This window comes from Siniperca chuatsi, linkage group LG20 (genome assembly GCF_020085105.1).
Source record: "Siniperca chuatsi isolate FFG_IHB_CAS linkage group LG20, ASM2008510v1, whole genome shotgun sequence".
In the NCBI taxonomy this organism is placed as follows: Eukaryota; Metazoa; Chordata; class Actinopteri; order Centrarchiformes; family Sinipercidae; genus Siniperca; species Siniperca chuatsi.
Window position 1 is genome coordinate 11,883,065 of NC_058061.1, and position 21,962 is coordinate 11,905,026.

At 42.3% G+C, this 21,962-nt stretch overlaps 2 protein-coding genes across 4 annotated transcripts in view; one reads left to right on the top strand and one right to left on the bottom strand.

Moving 5' to 3' along the window:
• The first annotated feature begins 94 nt into the window (after window positions 1–94).
• On the top strand, window positions 95–21,172 carry vwa2 (von Willebrand factor A domain containing 2). 2 transcript variants are annotated; one of them, XM_044177701.1, is made up of 14 exons: window positions 95–296; window positions 4,805–4,866; window positions 8,320–8,394; window positions 9,041–9,174; window positions 9,318–9,427; window positions 11,368–11,574; window positions 15,500–15,633; window positions 15,963–16,092; window positions 16,757–16,812; window positions 16,936–17,043; window positions 17,169–17,747; window positions 18,613–19,164; window positions 19,367–19,489; window positions 19,803–21,172. In XM_044177701.1, the coding sequence occupies exons 2-14, from the start codon at window positions 4,815–4,817 to the stop codon at window positions 19,931–19,933; spliced, it is 2,391 nt and encodes a 796-aa protein (XP_044033636.1). In that variant the 5' UTR covers window positions 95–296; window positions 4,805–4,814; the 3' UTR covers window positions 19,934–21,172. The 2 variants fall into 2 exon arrangements, with proteins under 2 accessions (XP_044033636.1, XP_044033637.1); XM_044177702.1 differs by having other exon boundaries at window positions 97–296; window positions 11,377–11,574.
• Window positions 20,993–21,962, bottom strand: part of afap1l2 (actin filament associated protein 1-like 2) — a 39,556-nt gene continuing 38,586 nt past the window's right edge. For both annotated transcript variants that reach the window (XM_044177699.1, XM_044177700.1), the window contains 2 exons: window positions 21,726–21,896; window positions 20,993–21,551 (listed from right to left, as the gene is read on the bottom strand). In XM_044177699.1, coding sequence (XP_044033634.1) covers window positions 21,513–21,551; window positions 21,726–21,896 — 210 coding nt within the window. In that variant the 3' untranslated portion in view covers window positions 20,993–21,512. The remainder of the gene's footprint in view (window positions 21,552–21,725; window positions 21,897–21,962) is intronic.

Genomic DNA, 21,962 nt, shown 5'->3' on the forward strand with positions numbered 1-21,962 from the left:
ATGAAGAAAAAAAATTCTTAACAAGTACCAATTGGAACCGTTTGCAATACGTCTCGGTCCCTCCCTGTCTCCACACTCGCCCTGTGCGGGATGAGAGGAGGACAAATTAGACTCCGCCGGTGCAGGTACATCAGAGGTGGGCATGGCGAGGAGGTGGGGTCGCTGCTCTCCTCCTGCCCGGAGCAGAAAGCCGCGGTAGATCAGCCCCAGAGCGGAAACAAAGAGGTGCGGGGAGCCGGTGAGGACCGCTTGCTGAAAGAAGAAGTTGAAGGATTGTGAGCACTGAACAGCGCATGGTAAGTGAAAAGATTTTGTCGCTTATAGAGAAAAAGCTGGAGTGCGTACATTTTACTACAGGCGTAACGCAGCATGTCATGGCTTCGGATGAACTGGGTTCTTAATTTTGGGTGTTGATTAATGATTTTCCCTGAGGTGTGACATGAAGCCGGCTTCTAGAAAATCAGATGAAAAGGTAACAGTGCAGGGTTGTAAACTAGTCGTTCGTCGACGGATTATCATACAGTCTTATTACATTTCTAAGTTGAAGGTCACACATTTATAACTATGCACCTACAGGTAGGCTACGGTTAACAGCTATAAGCTAAGCATTATATAGCTTAAGCTGTATAAGTTAAGTTATTACATCAGGCTTGAATACAAGTTTATAGGAAAATTGCAGTTAACAAGACCAACAGCAGCGGGTGTAAAAGCATTTCTGAAACTCCGTCTAACTACTTTACTGCTTAAGCAGGCTGTCACGCATAAATTTGTTTGGCTTCTTGAGTAAAACTCGTCTACTGTTGCATGTCCAAGTCATAACCTCTGTCCCATCGTAAACCTGCCTTGACCTTTGACCAGGTTAAGAGTGACCAGATGGAAGATGTCAGACTAGAAGTTAAGCAGCAAGCAAAATAAACGTGTTTAAATGTGATATTTTCATGTTGAAATGGTAGCTCAGGTTTGCCTTTTGTAAGAGCATGGCTGCCCGTGTGTTATCTGCATGACTTTGTCATCAATATCTGCACACAAGTCTTTTAATTTGGGGTGTTGTAATTTATATTACAGATAGGGAGCTTTTATAGATCATTGATCAACTGATAAGCCAGCACCAAAAGTTATTGTGAAGTTTTATTACATTAGATTGGGTTTGTTTTCAATTCAGTTTCCTAGTAGAGAAATGTAATTTCCCACTGGAAACTGGGGCTTTACCCCTGTTTGTGGTTGCCTGCTTGCTTGTGTAACACATTCCCATGCTTAAAAGCATACCAAGTCATTTTGAAATATACTTAGTTGTGGCAGGCAATTGTCACATTGGAAAAAAAGTTTACACATTTGTTCTTCAGTTTTTAAAAGTGGCTTTTTCAGGTGACTCACCCTGAAATAATTTAAACAGTTGTGGATGTTTCTCAAAGTGACACACCTCCAAGTACAGGTTAGGAGATCTTAGGATTTTGTATGAAGTTGGTCCAAAAACTAGTACTGCTTTGTAATTATACACTACAGAGTGGAGGCACTTTCCAGCCTGCCAACCAATTCAAAACAGATGGCACATCCGTGGCTTAGGCCTTCCTTCTTTAAAGGTGGTTACATTTTCAGGAATGTCCCAGTTTGCGGTTTTATTTTAAATGTTATCCCTGTAGATAAGGACTGATAGCCCAAAGTATTAGGTTAATCATCTCAAGTCAGAAATTATACCTTACAAAATGAACCTGCTTTGGCATCATTGTCATTGCTGATTTTGATTTTCAGTGACACATTTTGAGTCCTCAAAGCAAGGTAGGAACATACAGGACTTTGATTCGTGTGTTCTTTTAGGTTTGTTTAGTAGGACCAAACGTCCAGCCAGACGGAGCAGAAAGGTGTTCACTGACAGGCAGAAAGTGAGGAAAGCTGAAAGATGAGGGTTGGAAGGATCCAGAAGAATGCTTGTGAAGAGGGAGCCAATATTGAGACAGGTGTGTGCAGTGCACATGTTTGTGTAATGTGTGCCTTATATGTAGACATGCACGACTGCTTCCCCCTACAAGCGTGTGTGTGCGTGCGTGCAGTTCACGCATTCAACGCTGCTCCCTCCCTGGCAGTAATGAAATCTCTTGTCCTCGCGACGTACCAGCGAGTGCACAAATAGAGCATCAATCGCCCCTGGTGATGTTTATCATCCCTGGGCTTCTCAGACAGCCGCTGCATGTCAGGTCTGCAGATTTATATCGCAGACACACAGACTCTGTCCTGCATACAATTCTATCTCTGTCTTAGAAATACACACAGCTTTACCCGTAGGGATCTCTCTGGCAATCCGACCTCTTTAGCCCACCCCAACACACACACACACACACACACACACACACTACTTTTCAGCCACAGACAGGATATTATGGCCAAGCTTATCTGCAGCCTCTCAACTCCTTATGTGTACCCAGCAATGAATATTCAGAATAAGGCAGGTGGTGTTAATCCCTGATTTAGATGTCAGGCCAATGGAACGGTTAACATGCAGTTATATTGTTCACTCAATTAACAATTAATCAGGTACACTTGTGTAATTGAATATAATTATATGTAGCAGCCTTGCATTAAGTCCTATCTTTATGAAGCTTATAGTTGTTTTAGTTTCAATATTTTTTGCTACCACTGTCCACTGAATCTTTTACTTTTGGGGCCATACTTATGTACAAAAATACCAGATAAAACACCTAAGTCTAACTGTTAGGTGTTTTATCTGGTATTTTTTCTGTCCACCGTTATTAACACAGGAGGGGAACAGAATATTTAAAATGCATGTCAACATCCTTTACTGGAATCGAGCACAGCTGTAATCATTAATTGCGGCCCCAAATATGACAATAAAATTGACTCCACACCGTTGACAGTGTCAACAAAAATGTAACATTATAGATTTCACAGAGGTAGGGTTAGATTGTAGAGGTATATCGGAAAAAAACTGGTAACTCTGTGTATAAATGAATGATTTTCTTGAGGAACTCAGGGGCTATCTGTATTTTGTGGTAAGATCACTGTATTCCAGTCTGAAAGGACAATGACAAACTTTCAGCCTTTTCAGGTAACTTAATTTCAACTTCCAGCTTTGACAGTTTTACAATTTAGCTTCCAGCTTTTTTAGCAGCGTATTTCAGCTCTTAGCCTCTTTAGTGCAGTGCAGTGCGATGCATGATTTTTCAGGCATTTCATTTCAGACTTCTGGATTTTCAGCAGTGTTTTGCAAATTCATTTCAGCTTTCAGCATTCACATGCATTTTCTGCAGGAAATACAATTTGTAGGAATTGTATTAAAATGCAAAACACCAAAGTTTTGTCTTGCATGCTGCACACTTACTGTAGGTGGACCCCCTAAGTGTCTATTATAACCGACCATATATTAATGGGAAAATAAGGTGTATGTATTATATCCATTCTTTAATATTGTGGAAATCCACTTGTGTGATACAGAATGAACTCCAACGGACTTTTGCATGCTCAAGTTTTCATTGATTATAATCTCAAGCACAGTGGTTTTGAAAGGCAGGAAGGTTCTAGTTTTATAGAAATAACTGAATCTTGAAGGGGGGGTGTTGTCCTCAGGGTGGCATTTTTATAATTTGTCCGCATGCCCTTGCAATGATAAACCTTTACACTGGCAACTCACCTCCCAGGTGAACACACTAACAATCACGATGTAGACATAGAGGACGCATTCACACTTTTACAGCCCTCATTACATACATGTGGTCTGACACATTCCTGTTAAAAACATGCTTTCTTACAGGCTTCTTCACCACACACACATCAAAAGGAGATGAAATCTTCATATTGCTTATCTTTCTGACCTAGACAAAACACAGAATGGCCTGAATGCCGGTGTCAAGTCAGTGAAATGTGTGTCTGTGTGTGTGGACACCTTTTTGTATAGTAAAGTGTGTTTTGGTACATGCCAGTGGGTCGAGTTGAAGGAGGGTGCATTGTGGAAAAATTTGTGAAACTTGCTTAGAACAAACTGACATATTTCTCCCCTCTATTTGATTGGTCCGTGGGTTATAATAACCATTGCCAAATTATTCTGATGTGCAGAACTCTTACCAGACTTCAGCACTGAAAGTGTCATTGAAATGCAGATATAGCACAAGGTGCAGTTTTATTAACACCAGCATCTTGGTTGTCCCTCTATGGTAGCTGTCAGTCATCAAGTATCTCTTCATTGAGTTCTCTTTGAAAGGTCAGTGCCCGACCCACACTTTCACTTTCTGTGAAAACATGGTAAGGGTGTGCTCAGGTTACTACTACCGCTTGACTTACCTCGTCAAGTAGTAAATGTGGCCTATGGCTATTGACTTCTTTCATTAACTGTCTGGTAAGGCTACACTGAACTCACTTCTACCCTGTCCTTTTAGCTTTCCCTCCTGTACAACACTTGATTACAGGTCTTCCTATAGAAATAACACAAAAACAAGCATCCAAAATGGAAATAAAAATAGTACTTCAAGCTTCTTGGCTTCTGCACAATTGTCCATGCTCGACATTTTGTCTTTTTCTGGGGGGTCAGGACTCCCAAGGGTTACCAAGATAAATGTCAAGGGTGACAAGATGATTAAAGGGATAAGAAAGAAAAAAAGGTTGTGAATGATTGGATACTTTCACCTGTGAAAAAACCTTTAAATGAATATGAATGAAAACTCACCCTCATGTCCACACTAATGCCATAACCTCTGATTTTAAGGGGTCAACACACAATTTCTCCCACCTCTCCTCTGCTCTTTGGTGTATTTTGTTCCAACTTTTTAAGTGTGTGCCTTTTTGTTTATCATTCCAGGTGTACCGACATGCACCCTGATATCCGTCTCTCCCTACTCTTCACGCTGCTGCTTCTTCAAGGTCGGTTGATTGATTTTATTACTGTTTTGCATTCAGTTTCAGCTGAGGAGTACCTTCTGTACCTCTCTGGTATTCAGAGCCTTTGGATCAAGGACTGTTCTAATTACTGTTTTTGATGTAACCATATCATTACTAATATTTGGTCACTTAAACATTTTTCTTTAGTTATTTAACAAAATTGTTCAACATTTTGGGAAATAAGCTTGTTTGCTTTTTTGTTTGTGTTAATTAACCTCAGGACTTGAACAGGACAGGAAAATGGGCCATTTCAGGGTTAGTGATGAATTAAAGTTGAGATGAATGTTTATATTAGGCGTATATTGATGGGTATAAGTATTTTCTGAGAGAATGAATTCAGTGTAATGTCCTCACAAATACAGTGATGAAAATGTTCAGTGTGTTGGAATTTGTGAGAATATTTGAGGTGTAAGTTTGTACAGAAAATGTGTGAGGCTTCACTGATGCTCCTCTGGTCAACCTGAGATTCTTTACAAGATATTTTACTGCTTAAACCTGTCAAGTCTCCAGCACTGAAGAATTCCCATTATCTTCTCCTCAAAGTGATTTCCTGCCTCCCGTGCTTAAAATGCTGCTTGTTTTCAGGCAAGTCAAATTTTGCATCGCTTTTATAGCGTATTGCCAGGACCTGAGAGTATCGGCATTTGCCTGAGGGGAGAGGCGGGAGTTGTGGGGCAATATAATCTTTGAGTTGTTTTCAAAAATGACAGCTTTAGCACAATCTGAAGTATTTATTACTGGTCGTTTAAAGACTTTGAACTTAAGCAAACCAGACTGTTTCACCTTGTCCAGACGCCCCCCTTTCCTCCTGTTCTGACAACACAGATAACATGTTGCAGCGCTTCACCGGTTAAGATATCCACATAATCCACCCTGTCAAATTAAATTTCCCAGATAGGTAGAAGCTGATCCTAGTTTGAAGCTCTGATTTCAAGGGAATATTCCTTTATATCTACTGTGGGGTTAATGCTAATTAGACGTAGACATTTTCATTCACAGATATTAAATATACACAGTCATTTTGCTAGAGGCTGAACAGACAGACTTTTTGTTCAGAGCCGTGGGGCCCCGCTGACCATGAGAGAGCAGCTTGCCAAGACCCGAAACTTTCACTGTCAGGACGACTCTGGGGCTGGACTGACGGTGGAATTAGGGGCAGATGAAAGAGTCAGGACTGAGAAAAGGTTGGAGCTGAGGCCTCTGGGTTGCAGGTGGTACTTTTCTTTAACAATATGTGTTCTGTCGGATTTTACACTTTAATGTTTCCTGACCTAACGCAGTTTGCTCCTTTCCTCCAATGAATTGATGACGGAAGACATTTAAAGAGGGATGTGAAGTCAGTGGCTCTTTTTTCTCTGACATAAAATGTGTTTTGGTACAAATTACATAGACATAAACGTAACATTTTTTTTGTCAAACTTTAACAATAGAACTGTGAATTGGCTTTACTATTTAAATATTGGTGCTAACTGTATGGGGAGTGGGCCCTCAGGTTGGCTGGTGGCCCAGAAACCACCCAGATTAATTACCAACAAACCCCACCAGAGAAGGTTGTCTTCAACCTCCAGGCCAGAAGAGCAAGACCATGTTTGGTTCTTCCATTCCCTTGCATGATACATAAATAATTGTATGTTGTTTTTTAGGGCTTTTGTCTCATTATGTTTTCATGCGCATGAATATATTTTCTCTCAAATATGTTACTCTAATGCAGCTTTGCAAAATGCTTATAGCAATTTGCTGCATCTCCCTTGCTTTTATCGGTAGCTGTTGCCACCAAGGACCTCAAATGTAGTAATGAAAACACAGGAGCAGGTCGGTGGTGGTCTTTTTTTGAAAGGAAGACAAAGGACTTGTACCACTGCCCTGATGCCCTAACTGTAGTCATGCTTAGCAGAGAACCATCTCTCTGTCCATCAACTGAAGGGGAGACACCACCAGCTGAACATGACTCAGCAGGATGCGTCTGTCTCCTCTCCTGAGCAACACTCACCTCACTCCAACACGTGTGACATCCTCATGTTCATGGCAGATTAAAGGAAATGGCTGCATATGCACTTACTGCTGGAAAGATGTCACAGGTCTCATACTCTGTCACTGACAGCAGTTACCCTATTCCTTATGACAAATAAATCACTAAAAGATTAAAACTAGTCTCTTAAGTAGCAGCTGATGTTTTTCAGAATTAATCATTTAATGTCTTTACTGTCATTTTGTGTTACACTTTTTCCCCAAAACATATTGGATGCCATATTCCATGCCATATTTTTTCTCCCCATCCCTCACTGCACATCTTCAGTGACAGAATGATGAGCAGAGCAGGAGGACAAAGTCAATGTTAGCACTAAATTCTCTGTTGCAGACATGCCCTTATTTTTATTGAACTTTTGCACACCTTTCTTTGATGTGTCTGTCCTTTTGTTGTTTTGCTCTTCTGACACTTGAAGAAGTCACCATAAGACATATCACCTATTTCAGCTAATTAGCAGGCAATAAATCATCATGAGGCGGACAGCCTGAAGCATTACAGCAAAGTTGACGGGAACAAACCGACATTTTCCTCCTGTATTCTGCCTGATGAGAAGGACTGTGCTATTCAGAGAATGGAATCTGTTGTGGAGATGCATGTTTGTAAAATCACTCAAGTGCTCCGTTTAGAGGCATTTGTCAGTGCTGGACAAATGCCTCGGTGACCCGTCGGGGTTACCAGGGACAACAAGGCATGTTCACATGGGCTTTTCAGGAAATCACATGTCCCTTGCTCCTCTCGCTGTACGTGTGCCTGAATAGAGCAACGTCCTTTCAGTGAATGGAGTGAAAGAATGGTTTTCTTCACTTGTCCACTCACATTAGCATTGAATACTTAATTATCCCTCGCAGAAGGGGTCAAGTCAGAGTCAGTGAACTGTACTGGCTTCAGGGACAGCATCCCATTTATTATTTTGTTGTGCTTTTTCTGAAGGCTCTAATGATGGTTTTTGAACAACACTAAGTAGATACAATTAATATGGAAAAGAGTTTAGGTTTACAGATGTGTATAATTTTTTTGCTTAATTCTTTCCTATTTTCAAAGCAAATATGAGAGAACATTTTGAAAAAAATAAGCATAACTTTGTATTGCAGAGATTAGTTTTTTTTCTAGCTTCCTCTACTGTTAATCATCTTTCACCCCCTCAGATTTACCTTGTGGGGGTCCCGAGCCTCAGGTTCGGAAGCATTGCTTTAACGTGTCATATTAGAGTACAGGTAGCCTGGGCACGTTTGTGTCATAAATTATGTTTCTTTAATGTTATTCTTGAAAAACATCTGTGAAGGTTGTGTAGGATTTTGTTGGCCTAACTAGTGTATCTTAATGTCATATGTTGGAGCCATGCATGTGCATAATACTGGGTACGTATGTGTGGACATTTGACTGATCTCTTTGTTTGTTCCTCCTAGTCCAGCAGGGCACATCGGTGCAGGAGATCCAAACCAGCCATGAAAACATCGTAAAGATCAACTCAGCAGGAGAAAGTGAGTACCTTACCAAAACTATGTTCATCATGACAAGTGACAGAATGTGCAGGGTCTGATGTAGACAGAGTTGTACATGTAGTACAATGCAGTTACGTTATAGTAAACAGCTAATAAATTGTGAGGTAGAGTGACAAGACTTTTGAAGAATCCTTGGGTGGGTGGTCTTATTAGCCTGGTGTCTGTGTCACAGAAGAAAGTGTTTGGAGGTGACTTTCCCACAAGCATACAGAAGGAGTGATGGACAGACAGAAGGCACACTCTCCCTGTCTTTAATGACCCTCTTCATGATCAGCTGCACATTCTAACATGACAGCAACACTGCTGATTATTTATGCCACTAGCGAGTACAAACATGCTTGGGAAAGAGAAAGAGAGAGAAAGAGTTTTTGCTTGGTAATGGTTTTGTGAGTGTACTGGAAAAAGAAAATTGTGCTCTGGCATGCTAAGCTGTTTTTCTCTTATGTCAAGGTATTATTTTCATCTGCAACAGCCTATTTGATCACTAACCAGGATAATGCCCGTATAGAACAATGGAATAGGAGCTCTTTGCCAGAAATGCAATGAAGACAATAAATAAGTTTGGTACCTACGTCTTTATCTAGATATCCAATGTGTTTAACTGTGTGTGTGTTTTCATGGGAAGCGATGCAGTGCTCAGCAGCCATGGATGTCCTCTTCCTCATGGATGGTTCTTACAGCGTGGGGAAGGGCAGCTTTGAGAGGTCCAAACACTACGCAATCAAACTTTGTCAAGCACTAGACATTGGACCAGACAAGGTTTATTTTCTTTCTGTTCTCTCTCTCTCTCTCTCTCTCTCTCTCTCTCTCTCTCTCTCTCTCTCTCTCTCTCTCTCTCTCTCTCTCTCTCTCTCTCTCTCATATATGTCAATCATCATTCACATTATTCCACCCTTGTCCAGGTGCGAGTCGGCGTGATTCAGTTTGGTTCCACTCCTCGGCTGGAATTTGCCTTGGACTCATACACCACCAAACAAGAGCTGAAGAAGCACGTGAAGAAGATTTCTTACAGGTGTCTTTCTCCACTTATCTCACCCTCAGACAAGTAATGTTTTGGGAAGCAAAAGACTATAAAAGAGTTTTTATTGTTTTATGTTGATGACACCTGAGAAAGTTCCATTCACTTAAGAAGGCCATGAGATATGGTTGAAAGCTTAAAAAAAGCTAGTAAGTGAACCTTGAGAGAATATTTTATCACAGATATGTGTTCCCAAGGTCAAGAATAAATCTTCATGCTCAGGAGTTTTTATTTGCGCTAGAATGAAGAGTTCCTGTGATCTAAAAAGGTCATCTTTTGTCATCTTTGACAAAATGTTCTCAACTGAAAGAAGCCAGACTTTACCTCATTGTTGGTCAATGCACAGAGAAATAAGAAGTTAACATAAATCTGAAGTTTGGCATAAACAAGAGTAGAAATATTGTGTTACGGTGTTTTTAAGGATTGGTGTGTTCCACTTTTTAAACAGCGTTTTTAGAAACATTCGTCCTTAGAGATGTGTTCTAGGAACTTTATAGGGACAAAGTCATTGGGACAAGTGTACATTTTCATGAGCTTCTAATAAGCGGGAGTCTACTTTTTTTCTATTTTAATTTGAGCTATTTTTTACTTACTGATCTGGACTGGATTTAGTTCAAACTTATGCTGAAAGCAAAACACACATATATACACACACACATTCAGAGGCTAAGTAATACAAATGCTCACTGGAAAGGAAAACAAATTAATTTCAGATTAGACCACTGGATATTGGATAAGCGCATTAACCGAGAAAGAGGAAGGTAATTTGGCTGTGTGCGTGTGAGGTGTTCACAGTTTGGAAGTAACAGTTTGGCTTGCCATCTGGTTTGAAATGACTACCCATGTTTTGAACTTATTAGCTGTCACATCGCCTAAAATCAAACTAGTACCTTAGAGAGTTTAAGTGTGGCAATATACCTTAGGTGTATGTTTATTCATGCATTACTGGTAATGCACTATTTTTAATACATTTAGTGTAGTTTCCTTTCAGAACAATTCTTTATTACTCTACTCTGCTTTTGTAATATATATCTCTTCTTCTGACCAATCATATGAGCAAGTATAGGAATAAAACGAACAGCACTGCAGAAGATACCTCAAAAAGTTTAACATTAAAACGTGTACAAGAGACCGAATTTGACTAAAGACTCAAAAATGACCACAGTTGAATTTGTAGTCCAGTGGTAAAATCCAATTGCCAAAGTAGTTATCTGTGCTAAACTTGCTTTTGAATGTTTTGTGTGTAAGCTTTTAGAAAAAGATGGAATACATAAACCCAGTACTGAAATGGTATAAAAACTGCAAACAGCTGCAAAAGCTAATCATCAAATAATGAGTCTTTATCCATCATTGTTGTTAAAGTTTGCCTTTGCACTACTACTGCACTTTAAACACATATTCACCAGTGTCTAACATACAACTAGTCTAAAATGTGACTACAGTATGTGTTATGTATGATGTATTTTACAATACATTCAGTTGTTGATAGTAATCTACAAAAAGGGAGCTAAGATCTTAAAATCATGCCTGAGGGCCTTTGTGGTTTTGCTGTCACTGATTTTGTTTCAGCAGTCCTTTCTCCTAACAATCATGACACACTGTTAATCTGTTTCTTTGTGTCTAGTGGGAAGACTGAAAGCGGCTCCTGCTCTGAGTGACATGTCTGTCTTTTTGAAAAAATATAATAGGTTTTAAATGGGTTTCTTGAACCCTGGGGTGATGAAACTTAGCCAACACTCAGACAATTCCACGTACATTTTCAGTCCAAGAACTAAAAGAGGAATCCAACCAAAACTGATCTGTGGTTGACTTTGGCAGTGATATGCAGTACATTGTTGACTCTGCTGGCTTCTGTAGTACTGTACATATTCTCTAATTGTTCAGTTTCAGTATGGTTCCAACAGTAACATAAAAAAACACTATTCCAAACTCTGAACTCCCAGGGGAGGTGGCACCCAGACAAGCCTGGCTCTAAAGTACGTGCTGAGGAAGGGTTTCCCAGGCGGCCGTAACTCCTCCACTGCGGCCCGGATTGCCATCCTCTTATCAGATGGGAAGTCTCAGGGCAACACAGTGCAGGTGGCTGCACAGCTCAAAGAGACAGGTGTGGTTTTGTTTGCTGTGGGCCTTCGCTACCCCAGGTATGTTTGATGGTTGGTTGGAAAAGTCTGGACAGTTCACCCCAAAAATACATATTTCTCTCTATCTATCTATCTAGATTGTTTTGGTGTGAGTTGCTGATTTTTGCTGATATCGACCGTAGAGATGTCTGCCTTTTTTTTTAATATAATGGAACTACATGGCACTCGGCTTGTGGTGCCCAAAGCGCCAAAAAACATTTGAAAAACTGAACAGCAATGTCCCTTTCCAGAAATCATGACTGGGTTTCTCAAGATAATCCAGATTTGTTGTGAGTAGTTTCATGTAGGATCTATTGGTAGAAAGAAAATAGTCCTCAAACTCACACCAAAACAATCTAAATGGATAAATAGCACTACAGGTAAGAGGAAAAATATGTATTTTTGATTTTAGAGTGAACTGTCCCTTTTAAACTATCAGAATCAGAATCAGAATCAGAAATACTTTATTGATCCCCGTAGGGAAACTCTTTGTTCCAGTAGCTCTTCTTTACGTCAGTGCACACAGGAGAAAACGATAATTTAAACTATAAACAGGTCCGAAATAAATTAAGTAACATGTTGGTATAAGTATAAGATAAACTAAGTGTCGAGTACCAAGTGGGTTTACTGGTAGATGGTGAAGTACAGTATAAATACAATGTCACTAATTATGTAATAAATAATAGTAAAAGCGGAGGTGCATGTACTGTCGAGAGTAATTGAGGTATATCCGTAACAGTAATAAGAAAAACTAACAAGGGAAAACTAATATTGCACTTGAGTAGTAAACAGAATATTGCACAATTATTATTAAGATGTAATGCTCAATGTCCAGTTTAGTGACCTAGGGTCAAACAGACTAATCCTTAGAGGGAGGAGTTAAATAGTTTGATGGCCACAGGCAGGAATGACTTCCTGTGGCGCTCTGTGGTGCTCTTTGGTGGGATGAGTCTTCCACTGAAGGTGCTCCTTTGTTTAGCCAGCACGTCATGGAGCGGGTGGGAGACACTGTCCAAGATGGCGTGTAGTTTGGCCAGCATCCTCCTCTCTGACACCACCGCCAGAGAGTCCAGCTCCACCCCACAATGTTACTGGCCTTACGGATCAGTTTGTTCAGTCTGTTTGCGCGTCCGCTACCTTTAACCTGCTGCCCCAGCATGCAACAGCATACAGGATAGCACTGGCCACCACAGACTCATAGAACATCTTCAGCATTGTCCGGCAGATGTTGAAGGACCTCAGCCTCCTCAGAAAATAGAGGCGGCTCTGGCCCTTCCTGTAAACAGCCTGAGTGTTCCTGGTCCAGTCCAGTTTATTATCCAAGTGTACTCCCAGGTACTTGTAGTCCTCCACAATGTCCACACTGACCCCCTGGATGGAAACCGGGGTCGCCGGTGCCTTGGTCCTCCGTAGATCCACAATCAGCTCCTTTGACTTTGTTGCATTGAGCTGCAGATGGTTCTGCTCACACCATGAAACAAAGTTACCCACCACAGCCCTGTACTCCGTCTCATCACCACCGCTGACACATCCCACCACAGCAGAGTCATCAGAAAACTTCTGAAGGTGGCAGGACTCTGTGTGGTAGCTGAAGTCTGTGGTGTAGATGGTGAAGAGGAAGGGAGAGAGGACAGTCCCCTGAGGGGCCCCAGTGTTGCTGACCACGCTGTCTGACACACAGTGCTGCAGCCGCACATGCTGTGGTCTGCCAGTCAGGTAGTCCACAATCCAGGACACAAGGGGCGCCCACCTGCATCGCTGCCAGCTTCTCTCCAGCAGGGCAGGCCGGATGGTGTTGAAAGCACTGGAGAAGTCAAAAACATGATCCTCACCGTGCTTGCCGGCCTGTCCAGGTGGGTGTGGATGCGGTTAAGCAGGTAGATGATGGCGTCCTCAACTCCCAGTCGGGGCTGGTAGGCGAACTGAAGGGGATCCAGGAGGGGTCTGACCATGGGCCGCAGCTGTTCCAGCACTAGTCTCTCCAGGGTCTTCATTATGTGGGAGGTCAGTGCCACTGGTCTGTAGTCCTTGGAGCCACTGGGACGTGGCGTCTTCGGCACGGGAACGAGGCAAGATGTCTTCCACAGAATGGGGACCCTTTGAAGACTCAGGCTCAGGTTAAAGACGTGTTGAAGGACTCCACAAAGCTGGGGGGCACAGGCTTTTAGCACCCCGGGGCTAACGCCATCGGGCCTGCAGCCTTGTTCGAGTGGAGCCTCATCAGCTGTCCTCTCACCTGGTCAGCAGTCAGGCACACAGCAGAAGTTACAGGTGGGGAAGGGGGGGAGTCGTCGGTCTGGAGAGGGCCGTTAGCCTGATGGGGAGGGGGGAGCAGAGTACTCAGAGGAGATTGAGGGCCGACAGCAGCTGAGTTAGAGGGGGGATGAGCAGGAGCCGGTGTGTCGAATCTGTTAAAGAACAGATTCAGTTCGTTGGCCCTGTCCAAGCTGCCTTCAACTCCTCTGCTGCCAGTCGGTCTGAAGCCAGTGATGGTCTTCATGCCGCTCCAGACCTCCCTCATGTTGTTCTGCTGGAGTTTCCGCTCCAGCTTCCTCCTGTACTTCTCTTTGGCCTCCTGATTTTCACCTTCAGGTCGGCCTGGATTGCCCTCACCTCCTCCCTATTACCATCAGTAAAGGCCCTCCTCTTGGCATTTAGAATGTCCTTGATGTCTTTTGTTACCCACGGTTTGTTATTTGGGTAACAATGGACCGTCTTGGTTGGGACATTGCAGTCCACACAGAAGTTAATGTAGCCAGTGATGCACTCAGTGAGCCCGTCAATGTCCTCTCCATGAGGCTCACAGAGTGCATCCCAGTTTGTCACTTCGAAACATTCCTGCAGTGTCTCATAGGCCTCCCCTGACCATCTCCTCACTGTCCTTGTGGTCACAGGCTGCCTTTTAACCAGAGGCACATAGCAGGGTTTAAGATGAACCAGGTTGTGGTCTGACCTACCCAGAGGGGGGAGGGGGGAAGAGCTGTATGCGTCCTTAACGTTGGCATACAGCAGGTCCAGTGTCCTCTCCTCTCTAGTAGGACAGCTCACATACTGGGTGAAATTAGTCAGTGTTGTTGAAACACTGACATGGTTGAAGTCACCCGAGATTAATATGAGTGCACTCGGATGTTGAGTCTGTAGATGTGCTATGGCGGTGTGAGTGGCGTTGCACGCCGATGCCGGGTTAGCAGAGGGGGGGATGTAAACAGCCACAACAATGGCATGTGAAAATTCACGTGGCAGATAATATGGCCGGAGTCCCACAGCTAACAGTTCAATGTCCGGGGTACAGATACTCTGCTTGATAGTGACGTGACCAGGGTTACACCATCTGTTGTTGACCAGAACAGCAAGCCCGCCGCCTTTCCGCTTACCGCTCCCGGTGTGATCCCTGTCGGCCCGAACAGTCTGAAAGCCGTCGATGGAAACGTTATGATCCGGGATATCCTGGTGTAGCCATGTCTCTGAGAAGCACATCAAGCTACACTCACGGAACTCCGTCTGACTCGGGCTAACGCCGTTAGCTCGTCCATTTTATTCGCCAGCGATCTCACGTTGCCCATTACGACATCGGTTGTCCTGGGCGCCATGCTGCCCGGCTTCAGCGCGATCAGCTGTTCCCTGGTGTAAACAATGCGGCCAAACAGCTGATCTGCAGCGGTGCCCCGACCGAGTAGCAGAAGAAGAAATTCCACGGCGAAAAAAAGTACAAAAACACTTTCTACCCTCATTTTCGCAAAGAGCGTAGTTTAAATTACACTTACACACAAGTTACAAAAGTTTGGAAGAAAAAAGTAAAGTTAAAAGTTGGAAAAAGTAAGACGACGAGACGGAGCTACAGCAACAGGCAGCATGCGGGCTGGCGCATGCGCACTAATTAAACTACTAAACTACTATTTTTGTTTGCAGCGCAGTCTCTAAAAAAAGTCTGTTTTTCGTTTTCCAGGTGGGAGGAGCTACATGCTTTGGCCAGTGAACCAATAGAGAGCCATGTGTTCTTCGCTGAGCATTTCTACGATGCTGTGAATGGCCTGTACACCACACTGACCGCCTTCTCGATCTGCAATGCTACACCTGCAGGTAGGATTCCTTGACAACACCTTTTCACTGGAGTGCTACACATGTTAATTATCCACTTAAATTATTAGTTTGTTGTCATTGATTAGAAATAATGCATTGTGCAATAGAGGAACTTACATTCTTTTGTGTGTGAAAATTAGGAAATATTTGAGAATCTTAAACTCATCTTAGTTGTCTCCTTCATTGCATCTCTCTCCAAATTCCTTCTATTGTGTTGCTCTCTCTAACTTCTTCCAACTCTTGTCCCCACCTAACTTTCTTCATATCCCCACTTACCCCCTCCCTCTCTAACACCTATCCTTCCCCAATCCTCCCATCCTGTTCCCCAGGCTGTCAGGTGGAGTTGTTTCCCTGTGAGAGGAAGACACTGGAGACAGTGAAAGAGCTGCAGGGGAATTTCATGTGTTGGAAAGGCTCCAAGGGTTATTCCCCGTACACATCTCTCTGTCCGTACTACAGGCAAGTGTACATGAATGCATGAATAATGCAAATATTCTTGTTGTCTTTCTCACCTTAAAGTAAAAAATACAGTCTTTTATGAGAAGATGAATTTTGAATTTTGGCACTTTTTCCAAGAGAAAACTCATCCCCTTATTCACTGAAACCAGAGACACCATTTTAATAGCATAAATCAGGTATAATGGAACCACAGCAGTGTCTGGCAGGCCACAGAAACAGGTTTCTGATTAAGAAGGAGGCTGGTGTCATTCTGGGTCAGACTAGGGGGAAAAATCTGTGCATTGGAACCAAATGTGTAACACTTTGCTCAACTCATTTCTCAATGAACCACGAGTCTGTGGTTGTTCAGTAGGGAAACTCCCATGTGTTAATGTGCTGTGTCTGTGAGAGGGTGTTAATAAAAACATTAACAAAAGTGTTCTTGTGTTTGACCATCCCAGGGCAAATTAAAATGGCCTTAGACAAATTCAATTTCACAGCACATTGCAACTTTACCACAGTGAAATGGCTGAAGGCGAATAGAGCTCACTATCCACAGAACAATCGCAACTCTTCATTTGATCTTCCAAAGTGTTCCTTATTTCTCATTAATATACTCAAACTGCCGAGCAATTTTTTTTTTTTTCACAAAAGCCAAAGCAAGTGAATGTTGTGTATGTTTCAGGTACAACAAGGTGTACAAGAGACACCGGACAGTCTGCCATCGGACTATCTGTCCAGGTAACAACACTGTTCTTTCACTTTCTATCTCTCTTTTAGATATGTCTTTGTGTATGTGCACGTTCATATACATGTATGCAACCTACTTCCTGCCGTTCTCTCTCTCTCTCCACTGCACTGTAGATCCCTGTGACTCTCAGCCCTGTCTGAATGGTGGAACATGTGTATCAGAAGGTCCAGAGGGTTACCACTGCGTATGTCCACCTGGCTATGGAGGAGACCCACACTGTGGTCCGTACACTGTCTTTACTGAGATATTAGCATCGTCCCACTGGTTGCATATTATCTCTCTCTGAAATTTGGGTGAAGACTTTAATGCAGAGAACGAACTAACTTGACCCTCCATCCCTCCTCAGCTCCTGCATTATCACTGGACTGCTCTGTAGACTTACTGTTCCTGGTGGAGGGCTCTGCCACGCTCACCTTGGAAGGCTTCCTTCGCCTCAAGTCCTTCTTAAAGCGCTTCCTGCAGACTGTGATTGGGTCGGATAGTCCCAGTAAAGTCGGCCTGGCAGTGTTTGGTGGAGAGGCCAGAGTCGAGGCCCAGGTGGGCAAGTTCAAAGGGGACCTGAGGGGTCTGCTTAAGGCTGTGGAGGCACTTCAACCAATCGGCGGCGAGACCCGGACAGGCCAGGCACTTCGCTACGTCACACGTCACGGCTTCGTGAGCACGCCGGTCTTTGCAGACGTGGCGGACGATCTGCCCCGCGTGGTGGTGCTGCTCACTGCCACTCCTGCGGTTGACGACGTGATAGAGCCCTCTAAATACGCACGAGACAGAGAGATCTTTCTGATAGGGGTGGGACCAGACTACTTAAAGGGACAACTGAATAATATCACAGGAAATCCCCAGAGGACAATCACCTACACATCACCTGAGTTCAGTGCCAAGATCCCTGAACTCAAGGCTAAGATCTGCAGTGTGGATACACAAGGTACTGAATGACCAACAGAGTACTTTTACTTAAAGGGGCCCTGTGGATTATGTTTATGTTTACATTCAGTGTTATTCACCAAAATCCATTGTGTTTATCCTTGAGGTCTAACAAATGTGTTTAATATATTGTGTATATAATACATTTGCTAAGACAATTTTCCTTATAAGTTTGAAACCAGCATTGTTCATTGAAACATCCATGTTCACTAGCAAGCAGTCTTATTCCTCACTACCTTTGCTGGCACATTGCTACATATCTTGGCACATTACCACCACCTTTAGGTCAATGGAATAGTGTGAAACCATTGGCAGGAATGTGTATGCGTCACCCGTGCACATGCATGTGCATCATTGTGCGCGTGAGACAATCAAAACGAGGACCCACTCAAAAACTGCTCCATTGCGCCACTAGTGGTCAAAAACTGCACAGGGTACCTTTAACATTCAGTGCATATGCAGAATATTCTCACCAGGATGTATATTTTCCCTGATTGTAGATGAATACTTACTGTATACTTAATACCTAATATAATATCAAATTGCTATTAGGATCCAGTTGTTCCAAATGTGAATAACAATGTTATTTTATGGTCATTCATTTTGAGAGGGAGAAATGCATGCATATTCAAGAAATGCCCAAAATATCATTCAAAATCCATTAAAAATCCTTGGATCAGCACTTATTAAAAACCTTATTAAGATATAAAAGATAATATTTAATCTTTAAAATCGTCCCTTTCTGGCTGACATGTAGATTAATAAACCCTCTTGAAAAACTTTTAAATCATGTTTTGCATGTTTCAACTAGCATTAATTGTCTGTATCTTTTTACAGCTTAATCCGTTGTCTTTTTTGTTTTACAGGTTGTCTGGGACAAGCAGTAGACCTGGTGTTTGCCCTGGATGCCTCAGGTGGCGTCGGCCGTGATAACTTTGCCACCCTGCGCGACTTTGTGCGCAGCCTCACCGTCCAGTTCGACATCAACCGCGATGTGGCTCAAGTGGCACTTGTGGCCTTCAGTCGGAGAGCCACCACCGTCTTCAGCCTGGACACCCATGAGACCGGCTCTGCCATCCTCAAGGCTGTAGGTGACACCAGCTACATGGGTGGAGTGGCTTCAACGGGCGCAGCTTTACTTCACATCCACTCCAACGTCCTGACAGTGGCCAAAGGCGCACGGCCCGGAGTCAACAAGGCTGTGGTGGTGGTGACGGATGGTTCAGGCGGGGATGACGCTGTTGTTCCAGCTCAAAAGATAAGAGACAATGGAGTTTCCCTGTTTGTGATCGGTATTGGAGATGTACAGAGTGAAGGGCTGCTGCAGATTGCTGGTTCAGAGGAGCACATGATCTCTGTGCCATCTTACGAGGATCTCAAGTACTTTGAGGATGTGCTGGTACAGATGCTGTGTTCAGGTGAGAATGCAGGGAAATACCAAAACTTTCCAGGACAGCTTGTTCTCTCCTGTTCTATGGAATAAGGGGCTGATAAAGGGGGGGAAAAATGCAATCTCAATATATTGTTTGTGATTTTGTTTCTGTATTTCCTTTCACTAAAACGTCTTTGCAGCTTTTCCAAAAGAAAAAAGATGTTTTATGATACATTTCTTGCTATTAGAGGCTAAAATGCCGGTAAACCTGTGCAAGCCCAACCCATGTATGAATGATGGGATCTGCATCCTGACCGGAGGGAGCTTCCGTTGTCAGTGCCAAGGCTATGAAGGACCACACTGTGAAACAAGTCTGTGGCATTAATGAGTCTTCTTTATTTTTTGCTTTATTCCTTTGTTTCCACCCTCCTGTCTTCTTTCCCTTTTTATAATAATTTCACTATCCTTACTAGTTCCTATAGAACCTTTCTTCTTATCCAGTAATCAGTCAAAGCTTTTGATAATTTTAAACTTTAAACTTTCTCTTTCACTTATCTGGAGATGTGTGTTAAACTGGTTGACTGATCACTCTTGTTACTTGAGCTACTTGATTCTGTTTTAAAGTTGTGATTGCCACTGTCACAGTTACCAAAAAGTCAGGCTTTTTCTGTGGTGTGTCCATAGGAAGCAGCAGGCCTTCATCCAGAGGAGATCTTCCGAGGCCTGTTGGTCTCAGGAAGAAGAGCAGGCAGAAGAAGAGCCACCAAGAGCTCCTGCATCACTACAAACTGCACCGCAGGAGACATGCTGCCTGATACACCATGCACACATAAGCACATGCTGTACACAAAAACAAGTCACTTATGGACACTAAAGAACCAAGGATGTTTGCAGGTACACAATGGAGTAAAGGGAAAACTAATGTTACTGTTTCAATATTTAAACTTGCACTCGAACTTCAACAAGTGCCTTCAAACTATATGTATTTCTACTGCAGTGTCCATTTGTGTCCTAGTTTGTTTTTGTTGGATTTGTCAGCCATCACTGTACTCACTGTTGTGCAGTTGTCTCAACATGGTTCTCTTGTCCATTCAAAGATGTAGACTTTTATATTATAGTGTATATCTATGTCATGATTTTATTTTTATGTATAATCACCACAACCTTTTTTCCTCCTTCCAACCAAGACAAAAACATCAAATTTGTTCCAAGAAATGCTTTATACCAAGTGCCAAATATAATATTTTGACATTCTTCTTTACAATAGGCCCTTCCTAAATTCACTCAACTGATTGTAGTTTGTTAGATGTTAAAAAGATGATTGTTTATTCTCACTAATGAACAAAATTATTTTATAAATATATGTGTATATATGTATTTCCTATTAATTATATTAGTGCTGTATAACACTTAGAAAATATGGCTGGTTTTGTACTTAAACTTATCCTGTACTCTACTAATACCAGTTTTGGGGAAAAGAGAAAAAACTGCATAATGTATGATTTGTCAATCCAACTTTAGTAAAAAGTGTCTATATTTAAACAGTATAATTGTTCCAAATTGTACATTTGAAAGGGCTAGTCATTTAAATTAATTTAATTTAAAATGTAAACGCTTTGAACCTTCAAAAACGTTTTCCAGACGAACATCGTATTATCAAATGACTCCCCTTCATGAATGCTTTATTACTTCATTAATGAGAAGTGACTGAGTTGACTGTAATTACCCTGTTAAATTTTAATGCTGCAGGCTTACAGTGTCCTTTGCATTGTTACTACAGTGAACCTTGAGTCCATTTTCAGCAGACAAGCTGGACTGACAGATGTAACGTTAAAGGCTAAAGGAGACATTTTCATAAACAAATTTAAAGCCAGTATTGTCAGTACATTTTTATTTGAATAAAAAGTGCATTTTTAGCTAGCAATACAAGCCAAAAGGCTGAATAATGGTGTAAATATATTTACATCTTGGCTATCAGCATATATGAACCAAGCAATCTGGAGTGTACAAAATGGCCAATTTTCTGTCTTAAACTAAAGTGGTTTTCAAATGTTTGGCTGTTTTCTTTGTTGAATCCCATTTGTGCATCATTATCAATTGTTAGACTGGCCAAAATGCTACTACATCAATGTCCTCGCTTTAGCAAATGGAGAAAAACAACTTGAAAGTCATTGAAACTAACATTATCCAGTGGTATTTGAGAAGACTGCTCTCTGATTGATTGGCTCTTTATAGTCTTGGCAAAGAGGTGATGAGGATGAAGGACCCAGAGAACTGTGGGTGTTGATTTAACTCTGGTCCGTTAACTCGGCGGTTCCTTGCTAAAGCAGGAAAAGTTGCGTACAGCCGACACAGACCAAGAGAAACTTGTAGATTTGAGAGGTCAAAGGCCATTCAGGTTTCCTTGTAGGTGGAGGATTTCTTCTCCCACTCCTGTTAATACAAAAAAGGATGAAATTTAGGTATTTTAACAGTACTAAGTATATACAATGGAGCTTACAGATACTCAAACTAGGACTAAACTCTAATTCCTGATCCATGTTTCAAGACATATCTTGTTCCACTGAAGCATGTGTGCTTTCAGTATATATAAATCTCTAGTCTCACTTTAGCTTTCTGCAGGACGTTGCCTTTGTTGCCCATGATGGAGGCAGGTCTGTTCTTTAGCGCAGAGGCAGAGTTGACTGGGGAGGCTGGGTCTGCGGTGAAGTTGCTGTTGGAGGGTTGGGATGATGGCGATGATGATGTCTGGGGAGCAGGCAGGGTTGCTGCTTTAGGCTAAAGGTAAAACAGCAGAGAGGTAGTAAGGGAGTGAAGCAAACAGCAGGTCTGACTAGAGAGTGG

Excerpts from the sequence above, each read along its gene's own strand:
- vwa2 (XM_044177701.1), top strand. The coding sequence starts at position 4,815 with ATGCACCCTGATATCCGTCTCTCCCTACTCTTCACGCTGCTGCTTCTT. Across the intron at positions 15,634-15,962 it reads CTGCAATGCTACACCTGCAG|GCTGTCAGGTGGAGTTGTTT; the intron begins GTAGGATTCCTT and ends CCTGTTCCCCAG. Across the intron at positions 17,748-18,612 it reads CTGCAGTGTGGATACACAAG|GTTGTCTGGGACAAGCAGTA; the intron begins GTACTGAATGAC and ends TTTGTTTTACAG.